At 41.8% G+C, this 24849-nt stretch overlaps 2 protein-coding genes across 3 annotated transcripts; one reads left to right on the forward strand and one right to left on the reverse strand.

Moving 5' to 3' along the window:
* Positions 1–1548: 1548 nt before the first annotated feature.
* rnf207a (ring finger protein 207a) lies at positions 1549–23681 on the forward strand. Of its 2 annotated transcripts, none has more exons than XM_080462369.1 (19): positions 1549–1689; positions 1791–1851; positions 2054–2244; positions 7475–7607; positions 9051–9195; positions 9548–9629; positions 9724–9799; positions 11113–11238; positions 11982–12028; positions 13498–13570; positions 14425–14493; positions 14891–14959; positions 16461–16567; positions 19170–19347; positions 20484–20669; positions 20979–21030; positions 21108–21225; positions 22141–22233; positions 22927–23681. In XM_080462369.1, the coding sequence occupies exons 3-19, from the start codon at positions 2054–2056 to the stop codon at positions 23075–23077; spliced, it is 1896 nt and encodes a 631-aa protein (XP_080318495.1). In that variant the 5' UTR covers positions 1549–1689; positions 1791–1851; the 3' UTR covers positions 23078–23681. The 2 variants fall into 2 exon arrangements, with proteins under 2 accessions (XP_080318495.1, XP_080318494.1); XM_080462368.1 differs by having other exon boundaries at positions 1552–1689; positions 23201–23681.
* On the reverse strand, positions 4614–6635 carry zpr1 (ZPR1 zinc finger). The gene has a single exon (XM_080462370.1). It carries the CDS (start codon positions 6500–6502, stop codon positions 5171–5173), a length of 1332 nt encoding a protein of 443 aa, XP_080318496.1. The 5' UTR covers positions 6503–6635; the 3' UTR covers positions 4614–5170.
* Positions 23682–24849: the final 1168 nt, after the last annotated feature.

Here is a 24849-nt window from a genome sequence, read left to right on the forward strand (position 1 = left end):
GGAATTATAACCTTTTAAATTTTAACTTCAAAGTGTTTCTTTGTTGTGGGGCTGAATATATGTTTTGAAAAAGTGTATGTTTTTTGCAAAGCGTTTCACAATTAGTACCAAAAAAAAAAAAAAAAACTCCAATCTCAACACAAAAGCTCATTTTAATGATAATTTATGGTGCAAAATACAGTGAATTATCCTACGTCTTGTCCTTTAACTGTTGCATTTTACAGCCTTTTCCCTGCGTGTGTTTACACAGTCACCCTGCCAGCATGACTTTCAAGCTTTTCTTTATTATGTCTACTGACCTCTGTGACGGAGCCTCAGAGAGGGGAAAAATCTAGTATGAGATTCCGACTTTTCTGAATTGAGTGTGCATGTTCTTCCTGTGTGCCATGGGTCTGTGTTTCCTCATCCTTCCTTGTCATCTGGGATTGGTTCCATTAATTTGTCTTTTATGCCTCTTTATCCTATTCAGGCTTGTGGGGCCCTAAAGTCAGTCCCAGGTAAACAAAGGCAGGATACACTCTAGACAGATTAACAGTCTTCCACTGGACACACACAGAGGCAGACGACCACTTATTGGCATTTATATGCAAGTTAGGTTGACAAATTATGCTCCATGTCTTCATACTGTGGGAGGAAACCGGAGTGCCCAGAGAAAACACACACACATGCAGGGGGGGAACATACAAACTCCATACAGGAAGAAACGTTTTAAAATATTTGTAATTACTACATAGGAATAGAACCTATAAAATGTAAAACCTTAAGTGTAGCAGATAGCACAGCTGGATGTAATAAATACCATTGGTACTCAAAGTACATCACATTAAGTTTAATTATTACTAGATGTCATGGCTGTTTAAGCTTTCTCTATGTTCTGCAAATACACTGACTGAAACTCATGGAAGAGCAGAAATTTGAACTCCTCCTTGTGTGTTGTGGGAATGTCTGCGCCCTTGAGTATTTACATTCTTAAATTTTTCAACCCATTTTAAAGTTGGGACAAAGCCTCAATCATCCATAATAAACCAAGAACAATAGATGACTTAGTAGTTAGTTAACCTACAATTATTTCCTGCTTGTTATTTCAAAACAGCCGTGCCATTCACATGAAAATAGGTGACCATCATCACTTCCCCCACAAAAATACCAAAAATAGACTGAGCTGATTCAATTCCTGCTTTATTTCAAAGTAAATTGAAACAGAAGTATTTTTCCTGTAACTCGGATGAGACTTCTTCATTGGGTTCTGTAAACAACGAATGATCCAAAATATGAACGCGCACTTTGACAGATCTTCAGTACTAAGCTTTATACTTTTACACATTGTCCGGTGCTGGAAGTCACCTCTCCATGCTCAAGTGTTTCTTTTCACAGCAGATTCAGGGGCTTTGTACAGCTGCAATTTTCATCTTATTCTTTGCTTTTCCCCAGCGCTGATGTCCGAGGTGAGCTGACAGTGCGACATTGGAAATGGGACAGCTGTATTTCCTGTCAGTGTGTGATAGCAATATTGAGTGCCCCTTTTGCACTCTGGCAGCACTCGGTGGTGGTGGTGGTGGGGGGGGGGGGGGGGCTGGCATGAGGTGTGTGCTGTCAGCTGCCTGGTGGACGGACCCCATCGGCCCACTATTGAAGAGTTTCTGCATTGCTGTCATTCCTGCTGGGGGTGGCTGATAGCGCCGCTGAAAGGTAAGACAGTGTCTCTCTGTACTTTCTGTAGTTCAGCGTACCACATTTACAGTAAGTCTTGGTGACTGGATATACTGCCATTGTTCACCATTCATTGACAGTGCGACGTGGCGGCCGTGAGTGGAAGCAGAGTCTCCGGGCTCTCGTTACATATCTGACGGGGTAAGAGCGAAAAGATTCCTCTTCAAATATTATCTGACTCTCGTGATCAAAGTGTTTACATCACAGTGGCTTAACCTCTCTTAAAATAACTGCAATGTTTGGACTGTGATTCGGCTCCATCGCGGCAAGAGACGTGATAACTTGGGCTTTAGAAACACAGTAGACTCACGGTTTGTTGTAATTCCCTCTCTGTTGTCCCCAGATGGCAGGAGGCATCTTCACCAACTTGGGTAATCTGTGTAATGTGGACTGTGCTAATGTCCACCCCCTGGTGTGTCACCTGTGTCACGAGCAGTACCAGTCCCCATGCTTGTTGGATTGTTATCACATCTTCTGTGCCCGCTGTCTGCGGGGTCGGACCAATGACGCCCGCCTCAGTTGCCCCCTCTGTGGGTAAGAGATAATACCTTAAAGTTTAACAACACAATGTCATAGTTTCTGCCGAAGGAACCAAAGTATTTGTGGTACACTTACTGCAAAGAACAGTATATCCTCAAAAAAATGTGAATTCATGACTATAGTCAGGACTTGAGTTGATCCCATGCTCCCATTGTGATTATGTGTGTAACACAGCATAATAACCAAAGGATGACACATTTTACTTGCTTTAAAAACTGTATATCTAAATGATACATGTGATGTTTTGGATCTCTACACTGGTAAAACTCAATGACATTCATTCCACGTTGGTTCAGTTCATGCAGCAGAGTTGAGGAGAATCCTATTGGCTTCAAAGAGAATCAAAACCGGTATTTTTTTGTGGGGAGGAGGCTGCCGTGACCCGCTGCTGGCCTGGTGTGTGCAGGGCAGGACTGAGTGGCTGGAGCAGCTGCGAGGTCATCCCAGTCTCTTATTTAGCCCTTGGCCCCAACACTCAAAGGGGCTGCAAGTTCCGTTAAGACCAGTCACACAGCAAACAAAGCATACTGGTATTTGGCAGCAGTACGAGCAGCTCAGGGGAATCAAAAGGCGGTCACTTGATACAAGCCCATTTCATCCCTTATTAAAGAATGACTCATAGTTTTGCAGTCACCTTCAGGTCTGTAGTGTTGACTTTTCCCCATCGAAGCAGGGATGAATGCTTATTGACTGCTTCATTAGGCACATTGTGCTCTGATTCAGTCTACGGCCTTGCAATAAATTCTGCCTTTAGAAGAGTTATAATGTCTTCAATCAACTGTAAATTCTTTTTTTTTTCCAAGTTGGAATTTGCGGCAGTGTTGAATTTCCTAATATTTCTGCCCACTGATGCAAGGTGAATATAAAAGTCTTAATTTTGCAGTGTCAGACAAAATAAAAAACACCACTGCATCGTTAGAGGAATACAAATTTTGATATCTCGTCTGAACGTCCTCACATTATTCTCAAAATGAGCACACCTTGTTCTTGTGAAGTTTTTTAAACAACCCCAAGCTGTCGCACTCACGTCATCTCTGTCCTCAATGTGTTTTGTGCTGTGAGCAACATTTTTGCAAGTTTTTGAAAAAAATTGGAATCCTGATTAGTAACTAATTACTTCTTTCACAAGTAGTGGTGTTACTCTTCCTAGTAAAAACAGGCCTGGTTACTTTAAAAAGTAACTCTTGTTAAACTCCAGCTAAAATTGAGCTCAGCTGAACTCAATTTAATCAATTCAAGGAAGATGCTCTATCACTGCTGTTCTTTAAAGAAACAGATTGATGGACGAACGACAAGAGGAAGAAGTGGTAATAATGCAAACAGCGGCAGGCAGCTCTTATAAAGGTAAGCTGGCATTAATATAATGCAGCTAATCCATCACCAGCACGGTGGGTAAATTCAAACGTTAACGTTACTCACGGGGGGACATCTTTCATGTCGCTGTCAGTTGGTCTTAGTTCGAGATTAAAGAGACTGTTAAAAGAGCAGCTGAAGGTAATCCTTAAAAGTTAGCTCACTAAGCAGATCGGAAGAGACAGCGGCTCTGCAAGTCGACAACAGCTTCTGAGTTATTACTGCATTACTAATTCTGTTAGTTCTTCCGTAGTCCCCAACACAAGGTTAGGAAAATATTTGGAAAGTCGTGTTTCTTTACACGTCCACATCTATTAGGTGTTATGAATTGATTAGAATAATATGAATAGCTTCATGAACTGCCTGATCTTTGGGCGACACCCACGTCTTAACGTACCCCGTGTTCATTTCTCGTATTTTGAGTCGGCAGCTGAGGTGGAAGTATTGAAATGCAGGCGCATTCACTCAGCGAGCACAGAGGTGAGAAATGGGAGGGGGAAAGCAAACAATCAATGGTTTTATGGTTCTCCATCACCCAGTGGGCGCAGAGCCACAGTGCTCTGCTGTCTGGGCTCTGCATACAAGGCCTGCTGTCTGGCAGCTATTTCCATCAGCAGCTGCTCACTCAAGAACTGTGTAATCTAGGAATTCACTTCTCGGCTATTAGTGGAACACAACAGACCGCCATTGCTATGAAAAATAGATAAAACATTCTCGGCAGGAACAACCGCGACAGTGAAACCGAATCGCAATGAGGGTGAGAGGTGCAATGTTTTAATTAAAACTTCCCAGTAAAATGTGGTAATGTCGCATGAAATGCTGGATACAACACCTGCATGCGTTTATCCCCTCAACCCGAGGTTAAATGTCTCATGAGAATGAATGAAAAAATTCAAATCTGATGTAGTTTTGATCATAATCATTTCATTAGATAACTTTGGCCTGATCTAAAATGTGTTTTCACTCGTATAACATATGAATGACCAACAATAGTGTTGTTTATTGAAGCTCTTTATTAGATGAAGATAACGCAAAAGCTAAAAGATTTGTAAGCAAACAGGTGAGTCTTGTTTCTACCAGGACTAACAAAGAAAAGACAATTGGCTTTAGAACCCGAAGCACAAACCTGCATCTGGTCTTAAGTTGTCAAAAAAGAGCCAAACTATTAAAGAAGAACGCTTTTTAAGACAATCGCATTCTTTACAGGCGTAAAAACGGATTAATTTGTTGCACACATTGTGGTCGACAAAGAAAAGAATCTTTTTAAATCCGAGATGACAGAGCGCCATCTGCTGGGATGATACAAAAATGCAACCAGCATATTTAAAGCATGGAACTTTTAAGAGCGGCATCTTTATGTTACTATACAAACCAAGTTACTTATATATTTTTAAATTTTCTTTTGTACATTTAAACAACTTAAAACTCTCACTTGTGACCAGCATTGAACTTAAATAAAAAAGGGTGAAAAGCAGAGAAAATACAGAGCAACATAATGACACTGGTCATACAATGAGACATTATTAAATTATGGCCACGCTCAGTCCGGTCAAGCTGCTCCCTGGGTTCAGTTTTCTTCTTGATATCCCTCCGTCTTCATGTCATTCAAGCCGAGGTCTTCGTTCTGCTCGAACGAGCGGGTGTATTTCTCCACAGTCATCTCCGGGTCCGGGTCCGGCGCATACACATTCTGCAAGTAGCTGTTCCCAGCCGGGTCGTCCAGAATGAAGTGGACGCTCGTTTCTCCCGCCACTATCTTGTCTAGTTTCTCTCCGAACTCCACCAGCTTCTGCAGCCGAGTCGTCACGCCGCTGTCACCTGTGACAAAAGGGTTTTTGGCCACAATCAGGTCTTTGATGTCTTTCAGCAGACCCTCCAGGGTCGTGAACTTCCCACCCACAGCTGCCATCCCCAGCTCAAACTCCAGCTCCGGGATGCAGATGCCACAGGTCTCAGACTTCAGCACGTCCCTGGTCATGTCTGACGGGTCTGTGATGCGCAGGGTGATCTTGGTGCCCAGCTCCTCAGTGGCCCCACCTGACTTCACCTCGTTGGTCCGGTGGCCACAGCTGTCGCAGTTGGTGGCCATGATGACCACCTCCTTGAAGTGGGGGATCTGGACGAGCTTCATGTTGGTGGAGGCGGGCGCGTTGCACTCTGGGCAGTTCGTGTTGAAGACCAGCACCTCGTTCCTCATGGCCTCCACCGTGTTGGAGTCGGGCTCCTTCTCCGGGTCATCGTCCGCCCTGATCCCCAGCTGCATGTCCTGCTGGACCGTCCGCTCGAACCGGGACACGGTCAGCGCCTCGTCCTTCAGAGGGGCCACGGGATTCTCCACAAAACTGTTCCCAGAGGGGTCCTCGATCACCACCGTGAATTCATCTTCCACGTCTTTCAACTTACGGAGCTTCTCGATGAATTCGTCTATTTTGTTGGCCACCTCGGGGTCGGTGGCTTTCCTGGCGGGCTGGTCCTGCTCCAGTCCGGCCACAGCTCGGTCTATGAGACCCTCGACTGTGGATAGAGAGCCCTTCTGGGTGAAAGGAGGGATTTCAAAGTCCAGCTCCGGGATCCTGGTGGTCGCACATTCCGCTTTGACGACCTCCCGGTTCAGGTCCTGTTTACTCTGGACTTTGAGTGTGTAGCAGACGCCCTGGTCCTGGATCCGACCCGCGGACTGGATCTCGGTGTTGGCCCAGTCGCAGTTGTCGCAGCTGAACGAGCTGACGATGATTTCTTTGAAGAAAGGGATCTTGGTGAGCAGCAAGCGGGTGGTTCCGTTCTGGTAGCAGTTCATACACAGACTCTCGATCTCGGTGGGCTGCGAGTCCTCGTCATCGGCGCTGATATCCTTGAAAACGCTCTCACCTCGAACACTTTCCTCCGAAATCACGGACATGTTTAACGCCTGGGTGGACAAACTGTTCACACACGCTGTCGTTTATCCTCCGACGCCTCTCTGAGGCAGAGAAGTTTCCAGACGGTTCTCCAACTTGCCGTGCAGCGTGACTGACGCACACTTCCGGATGCTCTTCTTCTACGTGTAGCATGCAGCGGTCGGTCAGGAGAAATCTAGCGCCCCCGCAGACTGTCTGTGGTACTGCACTAAAACGTCACAAACTGCTATTTATCAGAATAGAATAAGTTTATGTTCATTGTTTATTGATTATTTTATGGGAGACGATATATTGGTTTTTTGTGGGGTTTTTTTAGTTGTTTGTTTTTTTCAGAAAAATGCAGTCACACATGAAATCAACTAAACTAAACTAGTTGAATTAAATGAGAAACAACAATTCAGAAAGGTTTTTAGTTCAGAAAATCATTAATGTTTTGACAAATGACACCATGTTTGAGTTTATTATGGGAAAACTTTTTTATTTTGCGGGAATGCAATATTCTACTGTAGTTTGGCATGATTTTTTTTCTTCTCATTTAACCACATGGTTGTCTTTGTTAGCAAAACAAATTGAAAATAAAAGTAAAATGTACATATTTAAGTACTTGGGCGTATTGTGCGCAAAGAAGACCATTCCCAGGGCGGAAAACCAGCCAGGAGTTACTCAGGAAGTTTGTGACTGGATCTGAAAAGACACTTTTTGTGTGACTTTGGCTTTTCGCAGTGGACGGAACTGTTTGTTCTTAATCAATGTTGTACTCTTTTCTTATGTGTAATATGACATTAACTAAACTTTATATATCCATATGTATATATAAGTGAAAGCTCTAAAATGAAAGCTGCAGTATCTCTGATTTGAACATTTTCGAAGGAATATTTTATCCTTCACACTTAAATTTGAGTGATTTAATGATAAATATCATATCTTGTCTGAACAAACCACTGAAGCTGTTTGAATGTCTCTCTCCGAAACAGATACCCGTCGATAATTAAAGGAAATAACGGACTTCCACCAGAGGATCGTCTGCTGAAGTTTCTGGTGGACAATAATGGAGATGCTGAGGAGACGGTGCAGTGTGCCAACTGTGACGAGGAAAGTAACATAAAGGTACAAAGAGACTGAATTATAATAAATAGAGTGAAGGGCTAATATTAATTTGCATATTTTAGAGCTAAAGCCTGAAATAACTTGAATTTTCGTAAAAGCAAAAAAACAAAAACTCTTGGCCCCAGCTTCACATATACCTTATATTATGGGCATATTTTAACGTGATCAATTAGTTAAATGCACTTTCCAAGTATATTCAACAATGGTGAAACACTTCACGAAGTTAAAAATGAATAAATAAATAAACCGTCAAAACTCCCATAATTCTGTGACTATTAAGATATTTCAGCAGAAAGTACAGAACGTGTGAAAACAGAAGAAAAATAAAAGACTAAAGAATGTTTGAAGCATTTATAGACCAAAAAGGCTTTTTTTTTCCATTATTGGAAGAAACACTTTATATTTGGTTCTTAATTATTTGTCACTTACAATTTAAGAGCCTCGATGCAGAGAGGTTTTTAACCGTCAAGCTCAGAGGATATTCTTCTGGTTTTTATCTTTGAAAAAAAACAACAAAAAAAACCCCTTACTGGTAAAAGCTGTTGGCATTTATGCAGCCACCCCGCGCTCCAGTAATGAAAAACTGCTTAATGTAGAGAAACCACCAAGAAAATCTGAAATCAAATATTTACAAATTAGAATAACTGGAAAGCAGAAAAGTTCAAACCTCCAAATGAGGAAAATACACCTGATTGCTGATGATCAGTGAGAATTCCCACAGGGACAGTGGGAAGTTTCTGAAAGCAGCATGAACGAGAGATAATATGTCTTCCTGATGCAGTAATGTCTGTAATAACGCCCGATTAATTGCAGTTAAAGTGTAGAAAGCCTGACTCTATTAGTCCGAGCACTGTGGGGGGGCTAAAGACCATGAAGGGGGCGATGATAACAATTAATCTGATGCTAAAACTGGTCATCATTTAATCAAACCACACAGATTTCTCACTGTATTTATTGTTACTGTGAAAGAGACGAAATACTTGATGTAACAAAAACATCAAACTGTATCAAGAGATTTATTATTTAGTATTTACCAGCTTCAAAAAAAAACAACAACAGTTATTCCAAATATGTAGAGGTGGCTTACATGGAATTCATCCATCCGTGTGATATTGTGTGGCGGAGGCTTCTCGTTTGTCTCTTGTGTTGTGAACGTGCCCATTTATTTTAGAGATAGAACTTTCCCAACTGGTAACTTTTCGACTTCCCGACCGCACGTACACACGGCTGAGTTCTGATATTAAAGCCTGCAGAAGCTATTATACCCTGGCGGTATTAAACCTGCATAACATTTAATGACAACATGTTACATTAGCAGTGACAACGCAAGACATATTACTGTTCTCAAGTAGAAGTAATTCTTTCCTCCCGCCTAATAAACACAGTAAACAATAAAAGAGTTTATGTGTCGCCCCCCCCCCCCCCCCCCCCTCTTTTGTGCAGGACACAGGGGTGATGTATTACTGTAATACTTGCAGCCAGCCGCTGTGCGCTGCGTGCAGGGAGCTGACACATAAGGCCAGAATGTTTTCCCACCATGAGATCGTGTCCCTGGCCAAACGCACCAAAGCAAAGCACAGGAAATGCTGTGAGTACCACCTGGAATTTACTCCTGACGAGATTCGGGCCAACAGGGGCTTGTCTTCTTGTGTTCTCTTTGGGTTTTTGTTTTTTTGTGTTTTTTTGGGGGGGGTGGGGCTGCATGTTATCCATGTTTTCGTGCATAGGATTGTGCCGCGGTAATTTGTGGAGGTAGAACAAAAGCCAGCCGTGGAGGTAAACCACACTTCACCCAGAACGAGGAGCGCCTCACGCTTGCAGCAGGCGAACCCGTGTTCGTACTCCAAAAACCCCCGTTTGTCACAAATCTGCTCACCGGAAAAAACGGGATACTTTAATGACGGCACCCTGAAGGTAAAAAGACGTCTGTGTCTCCTCAGCTCTCCACGAGGAGCCCTACATCCTCTTCTCAACAGAGAACAAGTCTATGCTTTGCATCAAATGCTTCAGAGACATGCAAGTGTGAGTGAATCCACCACACTGAAATAAAGTGATTGATCTTAGTTCTCTTCTTTTCTCCGTAATAAATAACTTTGTTGTTCTCCGTTGTCCTCAGGGAAAGCCGAAGTCATTGCATGGATATTGAAACGGCTTACGCACAGGGCTGTGAGATGTTGGACCAGGCTGTGCTGGTGAGAGAGATCTGTCTGCTCATCTACATATTCAGAACATCCAACAAAATAAAAATGTCATCATACATAATTCACTCACTGGTGTAGTGGCTGGCGGTGAGACTGTAGACTCGGGCCTTGGTGGGGAGTTTTCACGTCCTCCCTGTGCCTGCAAGGGTTCTCTGAAGTCCTGCTGGTTTCAAACAGTCACTCTATCGATCAGTGACGACGTGACCACAAAAACATACGACAAGGAAACTGATGCTGACTAAGAAAAAGAGAAGTGAATCACCTGTACCTTTTGAAAGAGAAAACTGAACAGGAGAGAATATTAAAATGTGAAGAACAAGGTAAAACGGGCGACAAAACTACATGAAATAATATTAAGATAACACATTATTATTATTTGACAATAGAAAAGCAAAACTGATATTAAGAAATTTAATTTAATTTAATTTAATTTAATTTAATTTAATTTAATTTAATTTAATTTAATTTAATTTAATTTTTTTTGTATTTGTTTTTTTTTGTATTTGTATTTGTTTTTGTTTTTATTTTATTTTAATTCTCAACTTTTGTCATACAGGTAATCGCAACTTCTTTTTAAAACACAAACTCACATAATGTCACAGGAAGGGACAGACAGACAAAAATAAAAGTACGAGAACATATATGAAAAGGCGCAGCGGCATTATTTTTAATGATTGTGAGCGATAAGAAGAGCTTTCAGACGAACTCTGGAGACTTTTCAGTCTCTCATTACAAACCGAACTGACAGTTTGAGGAGTTTCTGTTGAAGTTTATTCCAGTTTTTTGGCGTACAAACACTTTGTTCAAACTGAGAACTGGTAAAACTGAAATCAAGGCACAACTTTAGAATAAGGTACATAAATTAAAGTATCTTGGAGGAAGTAAGACAATGAAAATAGCATGAAAAAAAGATAGTAATGGGGTAAATTATGTAAATATTTTTCCATTTTAAAGTTAAACTCAAGGTCACACGATCATCCATGACTCAATCTTATTAATCGTTTTCATCCCAGGAGGGTTGTGAGTCGGTGGAGATCACGCTCAGGGAGAAACAAGTCGAAGGACTATATTTTTACTGGAACATGAGATTGTGAAGTCTGTATTTAACGTACTGCAGCACTAAAATTACATAAACGATGAGGGTTTTCACTTTTGTTGATTCAGTATTTCCCATTCAGTCGGGTTATATTATTCTCTCAGCATCAAGAAGCTTTTGATGATGAATTAAAGTTAGTCGACCGCACTGGCTTTTTTAAAATTTTCTTTAATTTACAGTTACAGTGAGCCTCGTCTTCTCCCTGCAGGTGGTGAAAGAGCTGCAAACTTCAACTGGAGAGGCAATCCTCCTGCTGAGGGCGATGATAGGAGAAGTGTGTCTGAACGTGGAGGAAGAAGAAAATGCGATCTGCTGTCTGTTCAACAGTTTGCAGGTTAAATAATCGACCCTGGTGACGACACTTTGGTTCACTGACCATCGGTAGAAACACTAACTGTTGTGCCCGAGGAGCAGTATTCACACATTTAACAGATACCATTGAAACATTCTCTATTTCTGCATTTCTTTGGTTCTAATAATAATAATCATGTACAACTGGTATGCATCGAGCTGGATTTTGGTGGTCGAGGCTACTTTGCAAGTTATTTTTTTTTTACACGACTATTTAATTCAATTAAGTCCCATTTACTCTTTACTACAACCATCTCAGACAGATGAGGCGAAGCTTTGTGTTCACTTAATTATAGTTTTTAGGGCTTTCTGCAGCTTCAGCTGAAAAATGAACTCATGTGGACTAAATGACTGTCAGATATATTTCCTTTGATTCAGCAGCTTGGATGACAAATTTCCACCATTTAATCCCCCTAAAATGTGAATCAAACATCCTCCTCTCTTCTATTTGACTCTATTCCTTCTCCTCTATGTTGGCGCCATTGGCACCAGTTGGCCACCGGATGTCTCTGTTAACCTAATTTTGAGAGGAGAGTGTATTTCCCTTTGCTTAATGAACAATCTTAAGAGAGAAGACGTCACACTGTGAACTGTGCGCCATTCTTTTTTTATTTTTTTTTTCTGTGCCCATCTTGAAAATTCATTAGGTATTATAAAGCTCCAGGCCATTTTCACTGCAGCGTGAGGAATGAAAGACTCTGTCTTTTTTCTTTTCTTCTCCAACAGGAAAAACTAGCAGAGAGGAAGAAGATTCTGCTGAAAGCAGCTCAGAGGTACGAAACACAAAGATTTACTCTTATCGTATTAAAAAAAGAAAAAAACACTTTTCCAGTGAGGCAAAGTTTCTGTCTTCATATCTTTTAATTTGAATGCTATTATCCTGCCGTCACTGAGGGACTTGATACCTTCTTTCCCCATTGTGTCACGCTGCATTGTAGTCAGGGTAATGAATGGCAGGGCACTGTTTGCTCTGGAATAATGTCTGTCTGCACCAAACACATTTTCTTAGAGCTTTCCATTCATCACAAAGCCTCGATGTGGAATTAAAACCACTTCAGTGGGATTACAGCTTTCAAGCCAATGTTTGCTACTTGACGCCAGCTGAAAATCACTGGCACACACATTGACAATACGCGAATTATAGACTTGCTTGAGCATATAATGTCAACAACAACAAAAAAAAAAGAAAAAACTGTTGCAAGAGAAGAAGGAAGCGCTCTACTGATTCTCTCTATTTTACAATAAAAACACACCCTTCAGGACCAGTTGGGGCCTTGTGAGAAATCAATATCTTGCATTTCCTTTACTAACCATCAAAGTGTACTTGTGCTTTTCCCATCATTACATGGTATATTGAGAATTACACTCTCCCTTATTTATCTATTTTTTTCTCCTTTGCGGCAGCTTGCAACAACAACAACAACAACAACACACTTTGCAGCTGCTTCCTTGAGCAGAAACAAGACCAGAAAGTGATAAATATTTTAAAAAAAATACACTTAAAAAGCTGAGTATCGGCTTCTCGAACCATTAATTTAGCATGCAGTGGTTATCCAACCATAAAAATAATTAAAGATAGATCTCCTGAGAAATCAATGACGTTTGATTTGATGTCATTTAAGCCCTGAGACTAATTTGGTGTGCAGATTGAAGTTGGCGCACATCAGTGGAAATTGATGAAATGACTCATCACAGTTTAATGATCAAGAGACAAAAAGTGTTTAATGCAGGTTTCCTTTATTCTTATAAACAAACCTAACAACCGACAAACTCTGATTTACAACGAGAGAATCTGAATAACGGCCATTTCCGAGCACTTTTCCTCCTCCCTGTTCACTCTATTCACATGTGTGATTGAATGAGAACAACTTCATGTATGTGAGTGAGTGAGTGAGTGTATCAGGCTGCTCTCTGTGGGGATCTTTAATGAGATTTTTTTTTTGTGGCCAGTGCCTCCTCTATCTCTATTTACCACCCCGCTCTCTCTTTTTTTCTGCATTGCCTGGAAGCGGTCCACTGGCCGGGTTCCCGGAAGAGTGTTAAAGGCTATTTATGGTTGCTCCTTGTGTGTCCGGACCCTGCGTCCGCGGCCGCTGTGTTTGTTACAGGAGGAGACAGACAGATTAGCTTCTGGAAATATGGAGCATGTTGTTTATGGTTGCGCCTCCTGAGCCGAAGCCTCCGAGCATTTTGTCGGCCTGCGAATATCGAGGCGTCGTCTTACACGTGTGTGTTCTCACAGTCAACACGAGGAGAAGGAGAAAGCGCTGAAGGAACAGTTGTCCCACCTCTCTGCCCTCCTGCCGACTCTACAGGTAGAGAGATCTGATGGTAGAACGTGCTCATTACTGACAATACTAACAAAACCACGGTGCACGGACAACTCGTACATAAAACTACAACCCCGGACAACTCGTCCATGTGGTCCCGGACCTCTCGTCCACGACAATTTTTTTTCAGCATTATTGATTTGAAGGATTTAAAGAATATTTGACACATTTGGAAGGATTATTAAGTATATTTGACAAAAAAAAAAAAAAAACATGCTTGTGTATTAAGGTCGACATTATGGTGTATTTTTAGTATCTTTGATATGGCAAATGGAGGATTTGTTGGAGCGCAATAATCAGCTTGATTTATGAGGCTTCTTCTGAAGTAAAAATTGGATCAATGTTTGTTTTATAATTATTTCCCCATATTTCCACACCATTGTATAATAAGTTTAGAGAATTTTGATCTCATACTGATCTGATTTCACACATAATTTTGACTTCAGGATATTTATATGCGTCTCCCCACTGAGGTTTTCATCAAAACTAGTTCCTAAAAGAATTATTTACACGCACTTCGAGTTGTTTACCATTAAGAGAATGGTAAACAAAGAGAAACAATATAATACTATACTAAACATATGAACATATACTAGATATATGAAAAAGTTGATGAACTTGATGAGGGATTACAAACTTGAATTATAATCCCTTACTAGAGTTTTTAAATGTAAATCTGTGGTTTCAAGATCCTAACTCTCAATCGATGCCTGTTTATTAGATTTCATGAGATTGTTGTGTATTTCCTCAATTCGTACCATAATTTCTGTACTATTTCACCCAGTTTGGCTGAACTCTGACCTTTGACCCCCCCCCCCCCCCCCCCCTGATGTTTCTAGGTCCACCTGGTCACCTGCTCAGCCTTCCTCAGCTCTGCCAACAAGTTTGAGTTTTTGGATATGGGCTATGTGAGTATAGCAAAAGTTTGGGTCTATAAACTATCACCTGTCAATATCGCACCAAGCTGATATTGTAATAAACGATATTTAGGGTAATTATGACCGACAACGCTGCATCATAATGGTAAATAAAACCGAATGAATGGTTGAAAAGGGAAAACACGATTTGACATAAAATAACTGCTAAATAGTTGTTCATCACTTGTATGAATTAATTCAGAATGAACTGATTATGAAGGATCATGTGACGTATTGACTTTTCAAAAGAAAAGTCTTGGCCGGAGGAACGTTCCAGTATTAGCTGAACTGGATTTTTTTTTTTTGTTGTTGTTTTTTTTATTAAACGGAGGCTGTCCAGAGGTGAAACAGTTCACTGAATCACACCCGGATGTTCTTGCTTACGCAGCAACTCATGGAGAGGCTGAAGAGGATTGTAAAGCTCCCTCATCGACTGAGACCGGTGCAGAGCAGCAAAGTGAGTAAAAGAGCAGCAGCCATGCAGAGCAGGGAAAAGGTTACATTTGGAATTCAACCCACTGCAGTGCACCGATTAGTTGTTTCACTTGTTCTCACTGTAGTTTCATCCGTCTCTCCTCTGTGGCGAGAAAGTTTAATGCCTTCTAATAGCCACTTTATGCCCTTATTTATCAAGAAAAACACAGACTTTATGTGCAGCCGTTGGATAGAAGTCGCCATACATTATAAAGAAAGAAACAACACACAGGAAAAAAAACAAACTCAAGAAGATATATTTTACACAGTAAATGAGAAGGAATCTCTCGAGATGCATTACAGAATATGTTACACAGCATATATATAACCTCACATCAGTAAACAAAATCCCACACAGCAAAGCATATTACTGGAACCAGTCACCGCAGAAAATCATTGGATGGAGTCCTTTAAAAACAGGTTACATTTTTTTAGAAATCTGTCCCTTTATATATAATGTGAGGGAAGCTTAGTTTGAATTGTTACTATGGTCATTACTTTACTGTCTCATAGTTGGTTATAATCACAGTTATCACTCCATATAACCATAAAACAAAAACAGGCAAACAGGCACTTGAATTAGAAAGAAAAGATGATTCCCAAGTAATTTATGCACAATCCCATATCATGAATGTATAAGTGCTAAAGGAAGTCCTGACTTATTCATAGGAAAGAAAGTTATAAAACTTATTGTCTCATACAATCCGGGCTGGTTAACTGGTTTTAACTTCCAAATACTTAAATACTAACTACATCATGGGTCTCAGTTATGTTCTCTTCGTTTGCAGATTTAGTGGGAGGTTTTGGCTCGTTTTATGAAAAGCACAGGAGAGTGTCTCCAAGCCAACATGTCTACATTATCAAACCAAGACTGACTGCAGGTACCTCTGCACTGCAGTCATTTCCAGTCCTGCTGGCAGTTTCTCAATTATCGATGCTTTTTTTCTTTCTTCCAAATTCAAATACATTTTTGCATCTTAGCAAGAGATTGTGTCAGCGGCTGAATTAATAGTCACATAAAGCTTAAAGTGTCCTTGGAGTTGTGGCCAAAGAGTTCGATTGGAAGAAAGGAAGTGACTGAACACTTCAGTAAATGACCACCCAGTGCACAACTACAGCAATATGGGAAATCTTTCACTTTGCACCAACAATGATAAACAGTAATGTCAATGTCACTGAAAATTATTTAAGAAAAAAAGAAAAAAGATCTCGATACACTGTAAAATCAAAATTCACAATAGAAAAACTGGAGTGTGTGTTTATGTCTTTGTTACGAAGGCGGCAACTGAGGTTCGTGGTTCAATCTCCATCTGCACTTGTATCCCCATATAAATTAATCCATCCATCCATCCATCCATCCATCCATCCATCCATCCATTATAAAACAGCATTAGCAGTAAAGTGTTGCACCACCGACCCACTTCCATATCCAATTATAATGGTAATCTTTGTTGTTTGCTCTCCTTCATACTTTCCTCCGTTAGATCAACACCGAGTACAGGAGTGAGTTTGCACGCAGTCTGGAGCCTCTGCTGCAGCTCGGACAGCGCTGCCCTCCTTCTGTCACCGGCTCCACGGGTGTTGCGACACGGTAAGATGGTTGAACCTCACGCGCCGCCGCCGCCTGCCACCCCGTGTCACCTGGCTCCCGTCGCTAAATGATCCCTTCCTCTTAAGTCTTTCTATCACAATGATAGATCGGATCACCTGAATATCTTTGTGACGCGTTTCGAATTCTTCCAAGAAGGAAGTGAAGAGTCACGGCTGAAAGTTTCACACTCTCAAAAGCCTCCAAACCCCACCTCCAATGGTTGTAAGTACAGATGGAGTGCAGAGAGAGAGGAGAGGAGGCGCCATGCTGAGTCCTACTATGGCAGCTATTCCGCCTGTCTGTACGCCCTGTACAGATACGTTTACGTAACTCACCTTGTTGCATGGGGGGGGGGGGGGGGGGGGGGGGGGGGGGGTCTCTGTCCCATTTTAGAAAGCCCCAGTCCTGCTGTGTAGAAAGTACATGATGGTCAAATGGATGATGTCCATGTGGCTACAGCTCCTGAACACAGATTTGTTCCAGTTGATTCACAGCTTCATCGATCTGCCCCAGTATGAACAGTGAATGTGACCAATAGTTTATCACACGTCTGCCCTTTAAAACAAAAAGCTTTGTTATCTCTCTCAGTGCTTCTCGTCTCTTTCCACGTACAAACACTCCCCTGACAGCCCCCCCCCCCCCCAGTGTTCACAGGTCTTTAAGTACACTTACTAATGCCAGCAGACTGACAACTCTCCAACAGTACAAAACGCAAAGTGGGCTGGGATTGGTGGCCGGCCGGCTGGAACTATTTTTATCATAATTTCACAGAACTCTTTGTGATTCATCTGGAAGTTGGCACGCCGGAGCATTTTGTTCCAGGCCGCTGATGTCACTGCTTCAGCACGGGCAGAATCTTTAATTGGCGTCAGTGGTTGGAAGACAGAGGCTGGACGTGCAGAGGATGACATGTATATGGCAGAGTGAGAGGAATATACTGTATGTGTCTGACAGTTTGCTTCAAGTCTGGACAAAAAGAGCGGAGCCCAATAGATCCCAGGTAAATTTTAGATTATTTTATTTTGCGACTTTTTTTTTTTACCTTTTTGTTTTATTATGATTACCATGTGTATGTGACAGTACAAGGAACAGAATGCATTCATTCTAACCAGCTGGATATCTGAAAATAATCTGGCTTGGTGAAGAGACTCATCTGAATTTGTTTGATGAAAACAATTGGATTCGGAAGTCAAGTCTCACCCTGGGTTTTTACATTTTGTGTGCATTTCTGATGAAGCCAGTGAAAAAGAAGCTGCCAAAAAAAAGAAAAAGACTCTGAAATCTTTTCAATAATTCGAATCACAGTCAGAGGGGGCAAACAAGCTTCTCCTGAAGGTGTTATTGTTGAGAACACATGCTGCACATGCTGTTGTGTCTAACGATCGCTGTCGGACAGCATCTTTCTTCACTGTCGCTAATGCAGGATGCAAACCAGGCATAGGGCTGGTGGCCTTTAGTTTGATCAGGATTTCACAGAACAGAAGATAAGTGAATTTGTTGCAGTTGCACATTCTCTCTTGCAACTAATGCTGCATCTTTAGTGGTGTCAGGGTCTTAGAGTGGCTGCGTCGGGACTCAGCCTGGATGCTCAGGGGACATTTGTCTATAAAGAAACGTGAGAGGGATACATTCCCACCCCAGCCACCGTGGAACTGTCCACAGTAATGCTGTGTAAGGCATAAAGCCAGCGACTCGGGTCCTACCTGAATCCAAATAAATCCAACATCATCTACTCACAGTAAGTGATGATCTTCCATGTCATTTATATTTGTATGCATATATGAAAGTGTATTTAACTTGAGCACTTATGAAGAGGACTGCGATGAGAATGGAGCGTTATTACGAGTAACAACTTGTGTATTGATTTACTTCGGACACACGATAAAGAGTGACAGCAGGTGTTAAAGAGGAAGACATGAAACAAGCATGTCAGTAGATTGTAGCGTCGATATGACGTTGAAATAGATTATTGCAGCAACGTGTGCTTCAAGGAAGAAGTCCTGTAGTCTGTGGTTCTGAAACTGTGCACCGTCACAGCTTCTTTTCCTGCCTGATAAAAGAACTTCTGCAAAATTACGTTTCAGTGCAGCTCTGGTCTGATTACTATTAAAAAGCAAAGAGATCAGCCCTTTGCACCCCCAGAAATGTAAATTTTGATCTTCATGATGTCGTTAAAAGACCATGTAAAACTTGGTTATGGTAAATTATGGTCTATTACCTTATTAACAGTCAAATATAGAGATTAAAAGACATAATAAGTGTAGCACACAGTAAGAATGAAAAATAAAAAGGTGAAATACAAGAACATAAATATGGAAAAATGAGCCGTGTTGTCTTGTTCTGTGAACACATTGATGAACTGTTATGTAGTTTTAATGGTCATTAACAGGATTGGGTTGTTTATGATGACGTGTCAGGATTGCAAGACGGGTGAAAGACAATTTTAGAGGTGACATAAGGGTACTGTCCCACACAGGTCTTTTCTGGTTGTCTGTAAGACACTTTATAAGACACAATTGATTGGTCAAAGCATGAACTACGTCACAAGACACAGTGACATGGGCTACATTAAGAAGTGATTCTTTTCCTTCTCCTCCTTCAGGCTCCACTCCCCTCTTTCTGTGTCTTGTCGCTCGCCGTCTCTGAGTGAGATGCCCCTCGGCTCGGCGTTTGGGCGAAGGCCCACGTCGCATCGCAATATCTGTACCAAGGTCCTCCTGGCTGAGGGCCGGGAAACACCCTTCACCGAGCACTGCCGCAATTATGAGAACACGTACCGGGTGAGCGGCGTCCCTTGATGACTAAAATCATTTACTGCCACAAGTTTACAAACTTACGGGAACAAGCGAGGGACACATTTAAAGATGATTTGAAACCATGTGTGCCAGAGTAACTTCACAGATAAATACTTCTTTGTTCTGAGTGAAGGTATTTCATTCTTTACATGTATGCATTTCTGCTTAAAACACTTCACGGTTCTGGAGATGAGAAGGATTTGTTCTGTTTTGATCTATTGGTCCTACATTATTATGAAATTCACAAATAGTTTATTTTTTGATAAGTATGTACAAAATCAGTACAAAACTTAATGAATGATTTAAAAGCCATTTAAACAGAAAAAATAAGGATTATGTACAAATACCATCATTTTGCAGACACTTTTAACTGATAAAATCTTTTTTAGGCATGTTTAGGGTGTATTTATTTCTGTTCTTTCTTTCTTCCTATTTCTCTATTTGCCATTGTACCATCAGGTGTGTTGTGATAACTGTGTGCGACTGCATTTTTTGTTTTATTCTTTCCTGGATAAAGAGATGCTAATGAGAGCAACAAATAAATAGCGTAGAAGGTCAGTGTAGGATGTTTCTGCAGCCAATCAGGCTTTATATGCACAAAAGAACCAAGCTTGTTTATATCAGAGGTTGGTTCCGCGGTTGGTTTCACGGGAAGACAAAGGGAAGGAATCATATGCAAAAATACTCCAATTGTTTGAGGTTTTTTTCACATTAATTTGATACTAATTGAAATATAAGTCAATAATGGGGCCATAGACACAGGATAAAATTTTTCAGATTCACAAGGACTTTAGGGGGTTTTAATATTGAGACTTTAAGGTATTTAGATACACACTGGCCCGTTGAAGAAACTTTTCTTCCCGATTTCAACTTTAATAGGCGAGGAGCTTTCAGACGGATACGGTGAAGAGGCAACGGCACAAAATCCTCGAGGAGTTTGTTGCTCAACCTGTCCAGTTAGCAACGAGACTTTCACACTCGGATGCACATCACCTAGCATCTGTGCACCTATCATCTCAAGTGTGTGTGTGTGTGTGTGTGTGTGTGTGGTGTGTGTGTGTGTGTGTGTGTGTGTGTGTGTGTGTGTGTGTGTGTGTGTGTGTGTGTGTGTGTGTTCACAGACTCTCCAGACAGACATCCAGGGCCTGAAGGACCAGGTCCAGGAGCTGCACAGAGATCTGACCAAGCACCACTCCATCATCAACACCGAAAAAATGGGAGAGATCTTGGACCGATCGCTGCACATCGACTGTCAGATAGCCTCCCATTACTCCACTGTGGAAACTATGAGAGTCATGTTTGAAGAGGTGCGCCAGGTGACACCCGACCTTTACTAGGTGGCTTTCTGTGCCAGCCACTTCTGATGAAAAAAGTTTCTCCAGTTGGTGCCCCCCCCCCCCCCACACCCCCCCACCGCCCCTCCCCCCTCCCGGACTGCATGCTAACAAGCACAATTTTGCCCATTGTTATAAATTTAGACTGCGAGAAGTGCAAACAGATGGAAAAGAAAAAGCAGCAAATGTCAAGGAATCCCCGGAGCCGGCTGACTGCAGCTCACATATTATCCTACTTCATGAGAATCAGCTCACTTTTCCACATTTTTCTCCCCTCCACAGATTTGGGATGAAACTTTTCAGAGGGTCACTAACGAGCAGGAGATCTATGAAGGTTTGTTTTTTGTGGCCGTCACTGTTTCAAATGGTGCGCACGTTTCGATTTAACCAATGTGTTTGCACCGTTTGCAGCCCAGCTTCATGACCTGATGCAGCTGAAACAGGAGAACTCGTACCTGACCACCATCACCCGGCAGATCAGCCCCTACATCCTTTCTATTGCCAAAGTCAAAGAGCGACTCGAGCCCAGGTGTTGTACTCTGGAGCTCATCCTTCTGGAGTAGTACTGGTTGACTGATGACACTGACTCTTGCCTCCTCAGCAGTTTTGACCACTTCATTATGCACCAGGCTGTATGTATAGTACAGGGAATATAAGAAAGTAAAAAAAAAAAAAAAAAAAAGGAATTGCCACCCTCACTGATTTTCTTTCGGCTTTCCCAGCTTTTAAAATGGCCTCGTTTTGCTTTTATAGTTGACATCACACTAACGTTGACGCATCCCTCAGCCCCATTGTTGAACCCGCTAACATGTTTCTTCATTAGGGGGAACTTGGGCGGTGTAGTTTATCTTAATTATGCGAGCTCAGCCCCACAAACAGCAGCTCGGCTGCAGTTAAGGCTCAAGAGTGCAGAATGCTTGCTCTAATTCGAAGCAAAAAAAAGCCCAACCAAAACACTCTCCCAAAAAGCCTGACATGCAATTTTCATCCTGATATATATATTTTATTACATGTTAAGTGAAACAATACAGCACATTTGCCAAAACTACACAGAGAAACAAGAAGTCAAATACATCGTGGCTATCTTTGAAATAAAGATGCTTCCACATTGTCCCTTCATTTATAGATTTTATTAAAGATGCTCCTACTGAGGGTTTTTTTCTCTCCATCACTTCATATAGCCTCCATGATAACCAACATTATGTTGTAGTCTTAGTTATCACATATGTCAAAGTTTGAGAACATTCTCTGTCCTGTCATTAATGATCATTGTGTGCTCTCCTGAATTCTAAAGTTTTTCCACAAAATACAAAAATACAAAGTTGTGATAATAGTTGGAAATGTTCTCGGTGGACAAGAAAAACAGACAGCCTTACCGGGGAAAGGTTATCAAAGTGAGAAAGCACACAGGGAGATGGGTTAACATGCATTATTTCTTCTTTAGGCTTCAGGAGCATAGAGAACGCCTGGATGACCGCACAGCAACGATGCTGAAAATCTATGAGGACAGCATCTCAGCAAGGGAGAGTCAACAGAGGTACAAACATTTACTGCCCTCACCTGTAAGATGATTCCATTTAAAAGCTTCCGTTTTTAACAAAGTCCACTCCACAAACATTCAAGAGCCAGATGGAGAAGTTGAGAACTGATTTACACTTCCCGTCTCGATAAAGAAGCAATCTGATTCTTCTTTTCTAATTTGGGTATAAAGTTGCTAGTTTAACTTTTCATCCCAGTCACCTCAAAGAAGCCTGGCCATTCTACTCACCTCTGCCATCAACAATTCATCCCCACCCAGAGGATATTTTCTCTCTTTCGGACCTTCCTCTGGGATTTCTCTGCGTCTCGGTCGTGTTTGAAAATCCCAGAAGATCAGCCGTGTCTGAAACACTCAGACCGGCCTACCCGCCACCAGCAGCCATGTCGCGCTCAAACTCACTCGAATCACCTTTCTTTGACATTGAAGCTCAGTTTGGGTCGACCAATGCCGAATGCAATGAGTTCCTGCAGTGTGAAATATTTACACTAACAAACTAATTTACAGGAGTACTCCGTCTTGTGATCATTAACTTTATAGATCCAGACATTTTTAGTGAGTATTTCCCTCAATGCTGTGTGTTTCAGTTTGCTGAGGCGCAGGCTGTCATTGGCACGAGAATAGTGACATTTATTATTGTCTGTCCATGTGTTGCGTTTGGGAGTGGAGCCCTTAATTTGTTTCCGTTGACAGTGACAGCCAGGCTTGTGTCACCGACCAGGACAGAGACAAGAACAGCCGCCCGCTGCTGCACGAGTCGGGGGAGAGCTCTGTCAAGACCAATCGCACAGTCAGGCAGAGGGGCCCCGCCGAGACGTCCGGCGGCAACGAGATGCCTTCATAAACATCATTTTATTCCCCTCCTTCTCCACCCCAGTGCTGCTGTGTACCTTAATTCAGCCATAACAAGCTCAGGATGGCATGTGACTTCCTTGGCTGTCCAACATAACGTTTTTTTTCTCGGCAGCGGGGGAGCTGCTGTCGGCAGCTCCAAGGTGAACGTCTGGATTGACGCTAACTGGATGTGCACGGATCTCAGAGACTTGCAGCTGTCAGAGCCTGACGTAGATAATCTATATGTTCAGAGCGGACAAAGACTTGCCTCGGTGTTACTTGAGAGCAATGGACTTGCCTAATGAGACAGAGAGAGAGAGAGAGAGAGAGAGAGAGAGAGAGAGAGGGCACAGTAAATGATATCTCAAGTCTGTTTAAATGATGAGCGTGTTCATCATTATTAAGTGTGGATTATCACACTGTATTTTTTTGTCATGTGTGTATGTGAGCTACTTTTTAAAGTTCTTTTAAATTCCCACATTGTGGTTCAATTAGCGAATGATCTCATCCTATATTATTCTGTGCATAAATGCCCGGCTCAGGGAATGTGCAGGGTTGTACAAGTGACTGACGTCTTCAAAGTTAGTGAAAATAAAAGTTACTTCTCAATTCAAAATATCTCTCTCGTTGTACTGCTCATATTTATCTTGATATGATCCCATGTGCCGTTACACAGCGAAACTGTCCTCTGACTGAACCCTTCATCTAATATTTGAAGGAGCATTTCTTTTTTTTTACAAGAAGATGCTTTATAAACTGCATTTCAATGCTTAAAGAAACAACAGATTTATGAATTAATGACAAGAAAATGCAAGAAAAACAGCTGAGACAAGCCGCCAACACGTACACAAGTCTTAAACAGGTAAGCCAATGATTATGTGATGCTGCGAATGCATCGCATGCACCAAGAGCACAGGCTGAACACGTCACTGACAGTCCAGTGTTTTTCATGATGCCGTCGGGAGAGCTGAGGTAGTTTTAAGATCGGGTACTGCATATTTTCTCATGATTGGGCTTTGGTGTCAGTGTCTCAAGCTGGATAAATGGAGTAAACGAGAGCTTGGAGAAATAGTAAACAGTTATCTTGGAGCACAGAATAGACGGAGCAGCGTGGGTAATATCGTTACTGTTAACATATTTTATCTGTTAGTGCTGGAAGGAATAAAGCGCCGCCCCCCCACCTGCGCAGTGCTGAAATACTTCACCAGCAGAACACATCAAATAAATGTTCAATCTTAATAAAACAGACCTGCTGCAACAGATCCTTCACAAATCCAAACCTTGTCACTGCAAACACTGGCCAAGTGTCTCATCTCCTGGATAGCCTCAAAAATGCAGACAGTCTACAGAACATTTTTTTTTTTTTTTTCCCTCCTCCGGCAGTTTCTACGTCCACATACGAAAATTGGGAGAGCTGGGATTGCAGAGGTGTGTGAATACCTGTTCCCTACAGTTTGCCTCTTGACTTCATCACACATCGGTGTCAGCAGCGAGCTTTTAGGTGTTTGGCCTGCAGGTAGGAACAGTAGGAAACTTTCCTCCTCTCTCACTTCCCTTTCTCCTTTTCTCTCGTTTTATATATTCATCCTGATTAATTAGCTCTGCATTTTAAACATAGTCCGTGGTAGAACTGACAAGCGGTGGCATAAAATGGTGTTTACCTTTCACTGATCTAGCGGCGCTGTCAAACATATCGCCAGAACTATATGAATTTTAAATAACTCCTCCAGGTAGTGTTGCAGGGTGAAAATAGTTTTTAAGGACTTTTTATCCTTGCAAAAA

The sequence above is a fragment of the Lipophrys pholis genome, assembly GCF_963383615.2.
Source record: "Lipophrys pholis genome assembly, chromosome: 4".
NCBI classification, from domain to species: domain Eukaryota; kingdom Metazoa; phylum Chordata; class Actinopteri; order Blenniiformes; family Blenniidae; genus Lipophrys; species Lipophrys pholis.

Excerpts from the sequence above, each read along its gene's own strand:
- rnf207a (XM_080462368.1), top strand. The coding sequence starts at position 2,054 with ATGGCAGGAGGCATCTTCACCAACTTGGGTAATCTGTGTAATGTGGAC. Across the intron at positions 9,196-9,547 it reads AGCAAAGCACAGGAAATGCT|CTCTCCACGAGGAGCCCTAC; the intron begins GTGAGTACCACC and ends GTGTCTCCTCAG. Across the intron at positions 21,031-21,107 it reads CGAGCAGGAGATCTATGAAG|CCCAGCTTCATGACCTGATG; the intron begins GTTTGTTTTTTG and ends CACCGTTTGCAG.
- zpr1 (XM_080462370.1), bottom strand. The coding sequence starts at position 6,502 with ATGTCCGTGATTTCGGAGGAAAGTGTTCGAGGTGAGAGCGTTTTCAAG.